At 39.6% G+C, this 14949-nt stretch overlaps 2 protein-coding genes and 1 long non-coding RNA gene across 4 annotated transcripts in view; all 3 read right to left on the minus strand.

The window, feature by feature from the left end:
- Positions 1-17: 17 nt before the first annotated feature.
- Positions 18-1744, minus strand: LOC306936905. The gene is made up of 2 exons (XR_013791562.1): positions 640-1744; positions 18-562 (listed from the first exon to the last, which is right to left on the minus strand). It is a non-coding gene; the product is annotated as an uncharacterized lncRNA (long non-coding RNA).
- Positions 1745-2892: 1148 nt separating this feature from the next.
- Positions 2893-5454, minus strand: LOC306936045 (vascular cell adhesion protein 1-like). Its single transcript, XM_079519466.1, has 5 exons — positions 5277-5454; positions 4674-4940; positions 4209-4541; positions 3839-4093; positions 2893-3475 (listed from the first exon to the last, which is right to left on the minus strand). The coding sequence occupies exons 1-5, from the start codon at positions 5326-5328 to the stop codon at positions 3468-3470; spliced, it is 915 nt and encodes a 304-aa protein (XP_079375592.1). The 5' UTR covers positions 5329-5454; the 3' UTR covers positions 2893-3467.
- Positions 5455-7329: 1875 nt separating this feature from the next.
- Positions 7330-14949, minus strand: part of LOC306937502 (hemicentin-1-like) — a 30680-nt gene continuing 23060 nt past the window's right edge. The window contains exons 10-13 of one of the 2 annotated variants that reach the window (XM_079521328.1): positions 12657-12932; positions 11517-11843; positions 11169-11411; positions 7330-9327 (exon numbers count right to left, since the gene is read on the minus strand). In XM_079521328.1, the coding sequence (XP_079377454.1) occupies positions 9212-9327; positions 11169-11411; positions 11517-11843; positions 12657-12932 (962 nt within the window). In that variant the 3' untranslated portion in view covers positions 7330-9211. Of the gene's footprint in view, positions 10886-11168; positions 11412-11516; positions 11844-12656; positions 12933-14949 lie in introns of both variants that reach the window. The other variant, XM_079521327.1, reaches the window with a different exon arrangement.

Here is a 14949-nt window from a genome sequence, read left to right on the forward strand (position 1 = left end):
ATAATCATGAAACTTGATCTTTGTCTTCAAGCCATTTAATGTTATAGGATTACAATTTGTTACATTGTTAGTCAACATCCCAAACAAAAAGCTGTGCGCATTCATTTTGCTGCCATCAAATACTTTAGATCAGCATTGGAAGAAGAAAAAACTCAGATCAAGACGTTTAAACTAAAGACAGGGCATCATATAATTTTAAACACTGGAAATTCAACTACGGTATTATGACAAAACTGTGCCTGTGTTAGAAGTTTCTCATAAACCATAAATGTTATTTTGGAAATCAGGTTTCATCCATCAGCAACATTTTCCATACTCAAGGTTGTGATGACAGGAGTGGAAATAGTATTGCCTTGCTGCTGCTTGACCGCACCACTCGACTCGACATACTTTATCATCATCATCAATATCATGAAATGTTGTACGCAATAGTAGAAGGGCTCCCAAAGCGTTGCAAATAGACGTTTTCAATGCTAGACATATTACAATGTACATTTATAGCAAAATATTATACAAAGCCTACAGTCAATACACAGTATCCTACAACTAGCAACTTCATCCACTTCTGATGTGATGTAATCAGTCTGCAGTCAGAACTAATCCATTCTGCTACAGTCATCACCTTTCCAGATCAATCACATGATAGATAAATCCCAAAACATGCTCTAACATGGTAACCCGGCTAGGCAAGATAGAGAGAGGAAGGCCTAGAGCCATCTGGAGAAAAACCACAGGGCAGGAGATGAAGGCGCAAAGGCTGTAATCATGGCAGCAACTGGAGCGGAGAGCACATGACTGAAGAGGAGTTCCTCAAAGAATTTAGAAAGTGTACAGGATGTCAGGTCATAGTATTAATGGTAGCCTATCCATAATAGCTCATAGCTGGAGGAAATTAACTCTTAAGAGTAATTATGATGGATTCATGCCGTGTGCTAAATATAGCATTTGGGCATAACAACAACATTACATAACAAGTATTTGCATAATCCACGCACATCCATCATACCTGCCAACATTAAACTGTGAAAAATCAGGAGACTTTCTGGAGTGGGGGTAAATCTAGAATTTGCAACTCTAGATTTTGTTTTAAATGCGATGAATCTAGAGTTGCAATACCCTCCATTGACTCTCCATTCATCCAATTAGCTTTTGAGATCTGCTTGTATTAAACAACGTTAAACTCACCAACATTGCAGCTCTAGGCCAAGCTTGAATTATCCTTTCAATCTGCCAAGCTTTTGTTTCATAAAAATCCACTGTAGACACTGTAGAAATTCTCTGCAGGTGATTCTTTTTCTAAGTGTTGGAGTTTGGCAGCACTCGTTTTTATTAACGGGTCGCGCTGCTGCCTCCTGCTGCTGCCTCCTGCATTATGTGCAAATGCAACAAAACAGGTGGTACGCAGGGCCGTTCAGTGACTTCAACAAGTGCTTCCAAAGTCCAACACTTCCAACAGATTCACCCCATTATAAAAAAAATCTAGAGTTGCAAATTGCGTCTAGGGTAAGGCCCTGTCTGGCAGCCTATCAATGTGGTGTGTGTAACAATAATGACACCATTCCATACTGACTGATCAATCAATGCATGTTAACTTTGCCTCTGATTTTTGGAGATCATGATCATCTTTGGGCAACCCAACCAACCACGCACAGCAGGAGAGAGTGTAAAAAATCTGGACGAGTCTTCAGCTAAATTCAGGTGTGGGCAGGCCAGGTATGACCATCACAACAATACTGTTATCTATGTGGCTCTGTTCACTGTAGGCCTCAAGAATCCCTCACAGCAGGTGGAGTGGTTACCAAAGAGATCACAGCATCGACGCATGTCCTTGATCAAATCCTGACACATGCTCTCCTTGTATTTGTTAGCTGCAATAGAGGGGGAAAGGCAGTAAAGAACAATTTTACTCGAGTTTAGTTTAAAGCAGAAAGAAAAACATGCAGCATAAGAGAAGTATTAATGTACCTTGCAAACACGTTTGAATTGCACATGCTTGCTTCTGACACACGTCTTTCTTTGGCATATCTGAAATGTAAGTCAGTGAGTTAGTGAGTTTTGACATTGTAACTTGTAATGTTATTATAACGCATAATGGAACTCATCACGACGTTTACTTATGCGCACAAAATGGGTTGAAATATATAAAATACAATGTGCACAGCGTGCTTAATCCCACCTTGGATGGTTTAGTTTGCCATAAAGTTGTCACAAAAGACAAGAAACTGGTGCTCCCGCAAGCTGCGTGATTTTCTGTTTCTTCTTTATGGGGTTTATGGCGCAGGCTGGCTACATGATTGTTTTGATCACGTGAGAAAAACACTTCTTCTTTTGTGTTTATTGGCGTTTTGCAAACCAACTAATAGGTGCACTACCGCCACCAACTGGACCGGATTGTAGAACAGTAGACAAATAAAAATGAAAACTAAACAAAAACAACTAGATTCTGTCAGAGAAAAATAAATAAAAATACAAATAAAATAAACAACACTGCTGCCCCATGCTCAATACTAAACGAGTGGTAAATGGTGTTGCCTGCCAAAAAGAATCTAACAACAATGCATCATGTTACACATTGCTCTGCAGTCTGCACATGCCTATCAAGCCCTGGTCCAACTTAATTTACTTCAGTCACTCAGTATAGTACAATAGATGTATCCACTATCCACATAGCATACATGATGCTGTCTTGTTTTGCATACATGTATGTGAGAAACCTGTAATGTAAACAAATTAACGGTATCCGGAATGCTGCCACACTGTATTGATTTTAGGTTGCAAACAGAACTAAAAGGGGTGGCACAGACTAGTTTAAGAGTAAGAGCCTATGATAATGATGATGATGATGCTGATGATGATGATGCTGATGATGATGGTAAATCTCATTCTTAAATATCACCTTTAATGATCTATTATTTATTTATAAAGATAAACAATTAAGAAACAGTTCTTATTTACAATGATGGCAAATAACATCAACCTATCTATGCCTGAATGTTATAACACATTGTCTTTAATCTAAATTTGTTATTTCCCATAATCAATAATTAAATATTATTTAATTATTAGTACTATAACTTAAAGTGCATGCTTTTGTAATCATATTACAGAATTTAATTGAATCACTGTATAACATTTTAGACAGTATACCGGTAGGCTACATTACTAAAATTAGGACAATATTAGTGAACTAATATTCCAAATTTGATACTGCACAGTGCACACACCTTTGTTTTAAGACAGCCATGAATAATGTACAATTACCTTACCAATCATTAATGAGTCTATACAGCTTCCCCTAAAATGAATTCTGAACAATAACAATAACATCCTCTTAAATATAATTGAGCCACGGAATACATGCTAGGTAGACGTTGATTGTTTTACTCTCCTTCCAAAATGGGTAGCACCATTTTAGTTTCTTTAGGGGAACACTTCTTTTATTTCCATGCAGCACAGTGGTCCTTGTTTTATGCACCTGTGTAAAACAACAACAAACATTTCTGTAACATTCATGCAAAATGAATACCAATAATTTACAGTGCACATTACAGAGTCCACATTCCACACAGTGTTCATTTATTTACCCATTTAGTAATTTAAAAAAATCACACCCATGCATGTAAAGTGAGGGACGCTCTTATCATCGTACATCATCCATTCATTGTCAATGGGAATTTAATCTTTGTGTAGGACAAAAATAGACGATTTGCTCGTCCACATATGACGTAAATTCTCCATTCATTGTCAATGGGAATTTAATGTTTGTGTAAGACGAAAATCTACACAATAGCTGAATATAGGAGAGGCTAGCACCCCTCAATAACAGTCAGGATTTTACCTTTAGACTTTTCTTTGATGATGAATTGCTTGCTCTTCTTATCCAGTCTATTAGAGGCAGTGCAGGTATATGTTCCTGGGAGCAGTGAGGAGGATGTAAAGACAGCTTGGTCCTCTGATGTCTCTGGCATAGAAACCGAGGACTGCCAGGTGTATACAGGTGTGGGATTTCCTGTAGCACTGCAGTCTAAGATGACCTCTGCATCCACTTCAAAGTCAAACGTTTCCTGCTCAGGACTGAGGAATGTTGGGGGATCTAGGAAGAGGGTCATTGGGATTACTGCATGCAGCCCCAACATTGAATACTTTCACAAACAGTACTCATTAAATAACTTATAATACAGCAGCTTGTGCATTGGCTCTTGACTCACAGTGTACAGAGGCATTAAGAGGCTCAGAAGACACCGTAGGAGGAGGCTGTGGTCCCTCTGGCCCCAGATCAAGCTCTGCAACACACCTGTACTGTACTCTGTTGTCAGCTTTGGACGGAGTGACCATGAGAATAGAAGACACTTGCACAGGGGAGGAAGGTGTGAGGTCTGCGAAGGAGTGGTTATAAACCTCAGTCTGCCCTCTATACCACCTCAGCGTGAGGTATTGAACAGGAGCAATATTCTGGACCTCGCAGAGCAGTTGGTACTCTTTTCCCTCTACCATTGGACCAGTGTGGTTCACAGCACTTATGGAGACACTGTCTGGAGTTTCTAAATGAACACACAGGTATTTTTGCAATATTAGTGCGTGTGTCACAGACATGATCCATATTTGTGGTATTTACTTCCTCAGAGCTAATTCATGTTTACTGTAAACTACACATCTTAAAGGGAGGAACTTACTGTAGAGGATGAGGTTGAGTTTCTCCTCACATTGCCTCGGGGCGGTGAAAAATACTCCGTAACAGATGGGCTCTTCAATCCAGTCAATGAGACTGTCTACCTTCCACTGGACAGACAGATCCTGTTGAGTATGGGCTGCGCCAATGGCTGATTCCCAGCCCAGAACACGCACTGGGCGTACAGCTTCACAGTTGACTGACACAGGCTCCCCAAACGCCACCACAACCCTGGAGGGTTTGAGGACCAGGGAGCATCCTTCACCTGACACTGCATAAGATAGCAATTATTGTCAACTATAAGCTTAGGCTATACCACCATCCATCCACTCATCCCTGTTCATATCTATCTGCATACAAACTAGTCATTATGTAATTGTGTTATATACTCAAGCACCATGTTTAGCCTAAAATTCACACTTCAACACTTGCATATAGACAACAATGTTTATTTCACTTTTACATGTGCTGATGAGGATCTCTAGGCTATAGCCTACTGTAGGCTTTTAGATGAAAATAACAGGATACTGGAACGAACTAACTCACTTAATAATCTAACGGTTCTAACTAATTATAAAACGCCGTAGCCCATTGCATTGCCTCTTACCCAAATAGAACATGCAAACCGTTACAATCCACTTCAAAACGTAGTTTCCCATCGTTTTTGCAGTGTGTCCACCGTTGTCGATAGATCGAGGGAAAATCCGGAAAAAAAGAAATTCCACTTTGGCCGTGCTTGGCAACTCAAAAGTGAACTATGTTGGAACAAAAGGGCCCCCGGCCTCATCCTGTTTGACTTTGTGGTGGCGGGGGGTGGGGGTAATGCCTCATTTATACTCCGTAGTAGGACGGTGTCTCTTGCAGACAAGATCTGATTTCATAGCAATCGCACCATCGTGCGATCAATGCAGCACGATAGATACATTAATTGAATAGAGAGGGGTTTTTGTTTTTGACAGCTGATAGGCCTATGAAAAGACAGCCAAGAGTGTTCATAATTAAATCGTCATAAAATGAGATGTAGGATCAGCTGCACTAGCCTATAGGACAGCACTTGATGATTGAAATGATTCTGATCTAATTCCTTCCTTATTTAGGCTACTCAGTCAGTGCTACTCTCTGTAAAGGCTATCAAGAGATGAGAGCCTGCAGGGCAGATGTAGCTGTCATTGCATGATTTGAATGTAGCCTACCTAGTAGGCCTACCTGGTACCATATGTCTACATTTAATGATGACAAATACTCAAATAGGCCTATTTGAACAGAATGTTTGGTTTACAGTAGGTCTATATAGCCCACAACAATCCATACTTCTATAGCCTATACTGCTGCACAAAGATTATTACAAAAAATATAACTTCCAATATTCTATCTGCATTTCCCACTTAATCTATTATCATAAACTCCAATGTCAGTGTTTCACAACTGTCCAACTTTATATGTACGTTACTGTATGGAGTGTATGGCTATGGCAGTACACAAGTAGGCCTACACATATAAATACCAGTTCAAATATTTCTTCCTAAACTTAATTGTTAATTTTTTTTTCTAAGTTCATATAGGTCAGGAAGTCATGTTCTATCACTTTCACGGTGCATCACGTTCCATAACTTTACTATAAAGCTGCAAATCAAGTGAAGCATTTCTCAGTTTCCAAACTTTCCATACGTGACCTATAGCTTTTTAATTCCAAGCTTTGCTAAATCAGCAAGTGGAGCTTTCATGTTTATTACTCATGCTGACTAAACTGCCAGAGAGAGAAAGTAACTGGATGCTTATTGGGATATTTATGGAAAGCACAGCTGCTTATCTCAATGTACAGCGTTCTTGTGCACTTTAGCTATGCCATTCCCTCCAAGGTCTCTGCAGAAAAATATGTTAAGCCTGTGTGCCTATAATAAGACTTTTTTCACCCTACTCTGAGACAAATTGAAACAATATGGACACTGCCAGGTTGTTATAGCAACACAGTCAGAGCATACACAAACAGTGTTTCCACAAGGAATTCACAGGGAACAACATTTACTAAACATTAAGGACACTTTTATTTATTTTTGTATTTTGTATTTATAGGGGATTTATAGGCTAATGACAAATATGGGGTAAAATGTCTTTCTTTACATTCACTTTTGTTTGCACTAATTAGTATGGCACTCTGAGCACTGGATAATGTATGCCAGATAGCATAAGAGAGGGGTCCAAAGGGGCGGACAAAAGGTGGCAGACACAGTTCAGTGAAAGCCACTATACACTAGTGCAGTAGTTCCCCAACTTTTTAGCCAGTGTGACCCAAAAGAGAAATGAGATTTCACTACTTCTTAAACATGTATTTTCTAATTTATGGAATTTCTTAGATTTTTCATTCGTTTATTCATGAAATTACGTTGGAAAAAAAAATCATGATTTGGGATTATTTTTACATTTTCTTTTTAATCGATTAACAAAATGCAGGAAACCAAAAATAAAGGGACCCAGGCATAAAAATGTGTCCCACAAATGGATCTCAACCCAGTGTTTGGAAACCAATGCACTAGTGTGACTCTTCCTCAATCAGCATTCCAACCTAGAAGCTACTCTGTGAATCAATGCATTTAAAAAACAAAATTAATACATCATAAACTGTTGAGACCCATCCCCCACCCCCCCATTGATTCAAATTGGTTCTGTTTATTTACTTTACTTTACATGTCATTCAATCATTCATTTGTCACAAATCACAACAGTAAAATAACAGAACAAAAAAAGCTGTTATCACAGAAACATTATTGGCAGTGGTCACTGTTTCCAGTGTTCGAATAAAGTCAAGAACACATGCAGAACAGACATTGAAATGCATCAGTGCATAATATAAAACAGTATTATATCCCTGCTCACTGTCAAATTTTCAGCACCATTACAATTCTTTGACAAAATATCAACATAATATATGCATAGTACCCACAAATACCTGAAATGTAAACAAAAAGACTCACTGTATTTTTCCTCATTATAATAGACACATATAACCAGGGGTTATCTGGAACCTGAGGTCTAGGTCATGAAGCAGGTTAAACTAACTTTGGTTTGACTTTTAACCTAACCATTCAGTATCATCATGACTTTACTAAGAGGTAATCTTAGCATTCGATGGGGTGTACTGTACAAACACACATATTGTATATAATGCATACATACAGAATTGTGCTACGTAACAAAGCCCATGATTGTTGTGACTTTGTTGACTTAATAGCTTATAGCTCTATAGTCCACAGTGCAGATATGTGAGTGTTCTTGACTAGTTCATCCACATTGATAGTTTAACTTATTAACCAGGCAACAGTCTTGTGACAAAGCTAGCTTGCAATAGTATATGAAACAAGAAATACAAGAAATGATACATTTGTTAATGTTCACATTAAAATCCTGAAGAAGGCCTCCGTGGTCCTAACGTTGGTTTAATAAAGTTATACTCTGCACCGTAAGCGTGCAACCTCCGTTTTTAATTTTCATCTTTTACTCTGTGGTCACCGCCAACACAATACTGGTGTGTGTGCTCCTCTTTTTTGTTTGTTATTGTTCACCAAGTCTAACCCAATGTAAACAATTGACAGTCAGTTGATCAATGGATGCATTGATGGTCACTCATTGATGCAATATTAACACAATGAATATCATGTCTCACTAGGGTTAGATAACTTTGTGCCCGAAAAGCTACAGATTGAAAAGTAGAAGTCAATCTCAATCAGGATGAAATATGAAAAATCTGACAGGTCCGTCTTGATGATATCCCTATAGAGATAATGTGTACCGATTTGTATGTTTGGACAAATCTGTAGGAAATCAGGAACAATAGCGAAAAAAATGTTTTGCAAAAATCAGCCTGTTGGTGGCGCTATAATAGGCCAATGTGAAAAGGGTGGCATTTCTTCTTTGGCCTAGCAGGAATGTGTGTGCAAAGTTTCAGACAATCGAATGCTGCATTAATGATTTGAGGCATTTCTTTCAAAACGGACCACTCTTGCAAACAGTGTTTTGCAAAAATGTGCCTCCTGGTGGCGCTATAACAGACCAATGTGAAAAATGTGGGGCAGAGGTTCTGCTCTAGCCTCTGGCCTCCACAGAGTGAGTGTGTGTGTGTGTGTGTGTGTGTGTGTGTGTGTGTGTGTGTGTGTGTGTGTGTGTGTGTGTGTGTGTAGTTTCACGTTGATCTGCCGGAGATTAGCTGTACAAATTGACGCTAAGTGACGGGCGGACACACACAGACACACACACAGACAGACAGATGCGCTGACATATAGCCTTTTACAATAAGTGTGAAAAGCTGAAAGAAAATATAAAAGGCAGCTAAGGTACATGCATTCATTCATTGAACAGGCACAGTGGGTATGTGTAATAACATTTTCTTTAAGCATGCAAAACAGCAAATATCCTAGGCTAACGAGAAACTAATTACAAGCACAACTACAAAATGGCACTGCTTCCATTAAAAAGTCATGCAGAATTGTGCATCCATATGTAATCCATAATGTCTTTGGTAGGTCTGTCCAGTTAGCAGCAGCCCTTTCAGATGACAGAATTGTTGCCTTTTTTTGTTTTGTACACATATCCAATTAAAGCCAGGACTGCTATGGCCACAGGTGGTCCAACCATAGCCCAGAATGTTGTGCGACTGTGATTCACTGTGGAGGAAGTGTGAGGGGTTATTAGGTTAACCGTTGTTGTTCTATGTATTATTGTTTATTTTCTCATAAACCTAAATAAACTTGACACTAACACTATGAGTATTCCACACATAAAGGTCACCAGGAGACAATGACAGCGACTACCTCTATGCAGGTTGGATATTTAGGATGTGCACATTGCATATGCCCATATAAATAAATGTCCAAGCCTGCCTACTGATGATTTCACTTTAGGTTTCTGAACTGACCACAGCACCTCTGATTGCGCCATTGTCTGTTGTAACTGAGATTCCCAGAATTCAGTTGGAAATAAAAACACAGACTAACCACACCAAAACTAATGCTACAGTGTCCTAGTGTTGAGGATATTTTGCAATGCAACAATAACACATTTTAAGTTTTAAAGTTATACTGTGTACATTTTTCAATTAAAAGCATTCCACTGGCATATTTTTCAGAATAACATTCTGAGTGGTCACATTCGAGAAATGGTTAAACAACAATTTCACGTAAATGTGTTGTGAGGCTATGCACATTTCTAAATTATGGGGCTCAGGACGTAGAGTGGCCGTTTGATTTACGGCCTCCCTTGTGTTAAGTGTCCTTGAGCAAGACACTGAAACCCTAACTGCTCTCGATGAGCAGGTTGGTGCCTTGCATGGTTTCCTCCACTGTCTGTGTGTTTGAATGGGTCAATGCAATGCACATTGGATAAACGTGCTAAATAAATGCACCATGTTTTACCATTTAAGTGCTATCTGCCGGTGTCTGCCCCTACACTTCCACCAGAATGATGCAGGCACCCACAGGAAGTACTTTGGAACTTTGTATTTCTTATTTCATTTTTATTCTAGAAATGTGTTACTTACAAGGACAAAACCACTAAAAAAGTGAACTTACACAGTATGACTTTAAGAGAGTGCAAAATAAACACATTATAAAATGACATTTGAATATAAAGAAAGAGCTTAGAATAAAAAATAATAATAAAACAGAAAAACAAATAACCCTCAGTAAAAGGCACAAAACGGTCTTTAGTTTTGATTATTTAAAACAATTGAGAGTTGTAGCAAACCTGCACTTTGTTCCAGATATTTAGTGCAGAAACCTTGAATGCTGCTTCTATATGTTTAGTTCTGAATCTGGATTCTGAAAGCAGATCAGAAGACCTGAGTGGTCTGGAATGGTTCATTCTATGTCAAAAATATATTTTGGCCCTAAGACATTCAGTAGTTTCAAAACAGTAGCATTTTGTAATCAATCTCTCTGCTTTTAGCAGACAGGGAGCCAGAGTAAAGAACTGGAGTGATATTATCAATGTTCTTAAGATTTTGCAGCGTTCTGAATCAGTCATCTGCAGTGTAGTTGCCCCCAACAGTGGGGACAACGTTTGCCCTCAAAATATGTTTTTCCTATATAATATTATTTCCATATCCTTGTTGATCCCCTTTCCCATTTCTATTTCGTATGTAATAAACTGCAAAGCCAGACACTAAGACAGCCACAAAGACAGCCATAACAATCCCAGCAGTGGTCCCAGCCCCAGGGTGACTGCCTGATGGAGAACAGTAGCATGGAGGAAATTGAATTATAAACAGAATTAAACACTGAAAGGGAATAGATTAGAATGGTAGTTGGTGATGTTAGTAGTAGTACCTGAGCCTACGTTATACGTCATAATACAAAGGTCTTGTTTTCCCAAAATAACTGATTTTAAAGGAACATTTTGCATTGTTCGCTTGAAAAACATTTATTTTTGGCAAGCAAAACTATCATACATCATCATAGTATAAATTAGGCTGTATAATATATGATAGTAATTAGTAACACTGTCTTACCTTTGGGTAAATTGATGATGAACTGCTTGGTCTCAATGCCCACATCATTGGAGGCTGTGCAATTGCAAATGCCTGGAAACATCTTGGTGGTAATAACAGAATGATCTCCAATCTTCTCCTGATTTGCATTAGAGCACTGCCACCTGTATGTGGGGATGGGATTTCCTGTAGCGGTGCAGTCCAAAGTTATGTCATCAGCTTGATCCACTGTTTCTGTTTGGGAACTGACGAAGGTTGGTGGGTCTGGAGAGTAAATAAAATAAATATTAGAGAGCAAAAAGAACAAAAATGTCCAATGATAAGTTATTATGTAATAAATATGCATATGATTTAGGAACTGAAACTCACAGTATACAGTCATAATATGTGGCTGTGATGGAAATGGGTTTGGACCTGATGGTCCAATGTTAATTTGTGCTTGACAGTAGACCTGAGCTCCATTATCATCTCTGCCTGGGGTGATAGTGAGGGTAGATGACTCATTCACTGGTGTAACTGAAGTCAAACTGTCATATGACTGCATGTGGATGATGGTCTTCTGTTCTTTGTACCAGATCACAGTGAGATTCCTGACTGGTGCAACGTTGATAATGTCACACTGCAGCTGGTATGCAGTGCCCTCCACCATTGGTCCTGTATGACTTGAATGAGAGATGGACACGCTGTCTGGCTCCTCTGTAAACATAATGGTGGAAAAGGCCACAAAGAGTTAAATTGCAATAGAGGGTATGCACGTGACATCATCATCAAACCAGGAAGTTATGCAGGAACGCCTACTGAGTGGCAAAAACTACTTTCTGGCCTTGACAGCCCATACATCCACACAGAAAAGTCATATCTGATTGCATTAAACAACATTAAACAATGTTAAACTCACTTTGCCTGTTGCTTTGCCACTCGATGTGCCATTCACTTTAAGCATGCGCATACTCTCTATAATGATAACGTATTTCCAATTTGAACCTACTGTATTACATTATCATAATCATAAGTTACTCACTATAGAGTGTGACTGTCAATGTTTGTAAACACTGAGTATCGTTGGCTGGAGTAATGTAGCATATGGGCTCTATTTTCCAGTTTTTAAGTGGTGCAACCACTTCCTTAAGTGACTATGTGTGTGGCTGGCTGGGTGGCTGGCTGGGTGTGTCTGAGCACGAAAACAGCATGGTTGTTTTTCACCACATGTGCGCAACTGCGCAACCTAACACACACAAACACACACGCATATATTAACTGTATATATGGTGATTTTGGGTGTGCCAGTATAGTACAGTGACAGTACAGTACAGTACAGTAGAGGGTACAGTAGAGGGACCCCCACACGGTAACTCTGTCATTTCTCAACCGTTTCTGACGCGGGGCGGCTCGCCGGAATCGGGCCGGCACCCTGGGAACACCCCCCCCCCCCCCCCCCTCAGTGGAAAAGGGTAGTCCACGAAAAAATGTATAGTCTACCAAATTAACACTGGTACAATCAAGACTTACTGTAAACGACGACTGGTAATGTCTTGAGACACTGTTCTCCATCTATGACGGTGATGTAGCATATTGGCCTGGCATCCCATTCTTGTAGATTTGCCACATCCCAGACAACACTGGTGACGTCGTACACGGGTTCATTTTTCCCGGATTTAGACTCCCAACCCATGCCGTCATGTTCCGTTTCTGAGGTGGTGCAGTTAGCCGAGACAGACTCTCCATATCTCACCACAACACTGGGAGGGCTCAGCTCAAGGGGGCAGGATGAGTTCACACGTCTATCTACGAGTTGTACAATTATACAAAAGACACATAAAAAAAATGAACATAAAAGTTAGAAAATATGAAAAATATACAATCAAGCTCTCTTGTGATATAAATGCTGAAACTGAAAAAGCCACACTCCAGTCTTTCCTATAGAACACTTTTATAGAGGATACTATTAATGACTGTGGGATACCACAAAATGTTCCACTTTTTTGACACACTTCCTCTGACCTCTGCTCTGTGCCCCATGAGCATATTTTCTTCTTCTAGTTTAGATCTATATGTTTATGGCACTTTCTTTAAAATGCTGATAACTTCTTGAACAGCATTGCAACTCATGATCTTTTATCAAATGTCACGCAAATTAAAGATATGGCATATAGGTGCCACAATACACTTTAGCCCTATATCACACTTCATCTTTCATCCCAGTCCACTCCATTGTCATGTCTAATAGTGGAAATGTCTAATGTCATGAATTAGCTGTCTGTCTGTCTGTCTGTCTGTCTGTCTGTCTGTCTGTGAGGAACTGTATAGAACAATTAAGGCACTGATGGTGTCATCAAGCTCGCAAGTCGCTGCTCGATTATGATTGTGTAACATAATTAAACCATGTGGAAATCATTTATGTTCTGACTCGACGATGACACTGTCACTGACTCATCTCTACTGGCACAGACAGACAGACAGACACTAATGAAACTGCCAGAACTAGAACTACTTGGCTCTATCAAAGTTACAAATTGGAAATGTCACATGCAAAAATGCAAACAAAAAAGGACACAACCTATAGTCTGCAAAATGTAATACAACCTAGGTCAATAGGCGATAAGTAGGTGGATCGGTTATAGCCTACTTTTGACTGAAGATGATAAATCAAAGTTCTCATTGCGGTCTTGTGCCCATGGGATGGGAGCGCAAAGTTTGTCTTCCACATGTGACATGATAACGTTATGTAGTGTTAGTGTTTCGCTTTAAGTTGGCAAAGGGTACCACATCGTTAACACTTGACAGTTAAAGGACCACTTCACCAATTTTAGTTTTCAACCTATCTTCATAATGTCCTCACTAATAATCATGGTAAAATGGCACAATTCTTTTCTACTCAGTCTGTGTCTCATAGGAGGGCTGTGGGCAGTTCAGAAACCTGTCATTTTTATTATCGTGAGAACGATGGCTTCCATTTTCACATTGCAACTTTTCAGGACTACGAAGCCTGCAGTTTCTATTAGCTTTGATTCCCCATCGATAACGATGATGTCACTGGTGGACGGGTTTCTGAACTGCCCACAGCCCTCCTATGAACACAAACAGAATAGAAAAAAATTGTGCCATTTTATCATGATAATTAGTGAGGACCTAGTATTTGTTTGGTTGGATGCGTAAAAGTAGCTGCCACCAAAATGTGGAACGCCCTACCAACAGTCAAGACATGCAAATCCCTTGACTCCTTCAAAACGGCTCTCAAAGGGGACCTACGGACGGCTGCAATTCGAAACTGGCCCCCGTAAAATCTGAATCCCCACCCCTGTTCCCCCAAGTATATGTTTCTTTTCCCTGTTTACCTCCTATGATGATTTCCTGTTTTGACTATATAGTTGTGTATATTCGCGTGTCTCTAAATGTTTTGATGAATTGAAAATGGTGGGCCCTATTGTAAACAAGTGTAATGCTTTATGGTGTCGTCGACTCACAGTTAATTAACAGTTTTTGTATGGGCCATTTCTTATGGTCCTTGATGCTGCAAGAAAGAAAGATGTGTGTGGCGCTGCTCTGCGGCGACATGGGCATAAGGGCTACGCTTGCATTCGGGAGACAAAATAAAGCTTGAACCTTGAACCTTGAATGCTGTGGGCTACCCGACCTGTAGGCTATAGCCTACCAGAGCCTACTAAGTACTGAGTCTACTCGATCTACTAGTGGGCGTTAGTCCTTTTAACCACATCTCCACTTTCAGTTTCACTTTACCTCATTCCTATCATTCCTAATTTCCTATCTCAGGCTCATTCCTCCCCCTCCACACCCACCCTGC

The sequence above is a fragment of the Electrona antarctica genome, assembly GCF_951216825.1.
Source record: "Electrona antarctica genome assembly, chromosome: 14".
Classification (NCBI taxonomy): domain Eukaryota; kingdom Metazoa; phylum Chordata; class Actinopteri; order Myctophiformes; family Myctophidae; genus Electrona; species Electrona antarctica.

Bases quoted from the DNA above. Each gene is read 5' to 3' on its own strand.
- LOC306936045 (XM_079519466.1), bottom strand. From the start codon at position 5,328: ATGGGAAACTACGTTTTGAAGTGGATTGTAACGGTTTGCATGTTCTAT. The intron at 4,941-5,276 runs GTAAGAGGCAAT...TATCTTATGCAG, and splicing joins GGTTTGCATGTTCTATTTGG to TGTCAGGTGAAGGATGCTCC. The intron at 4,094-4,208 runs GTGAGTCAAGAG...CCCTCTTCCTAG, and splicing joins TCTTAATGCCTCTGTACACT to ATCCCCCAACATTCCTCAGT.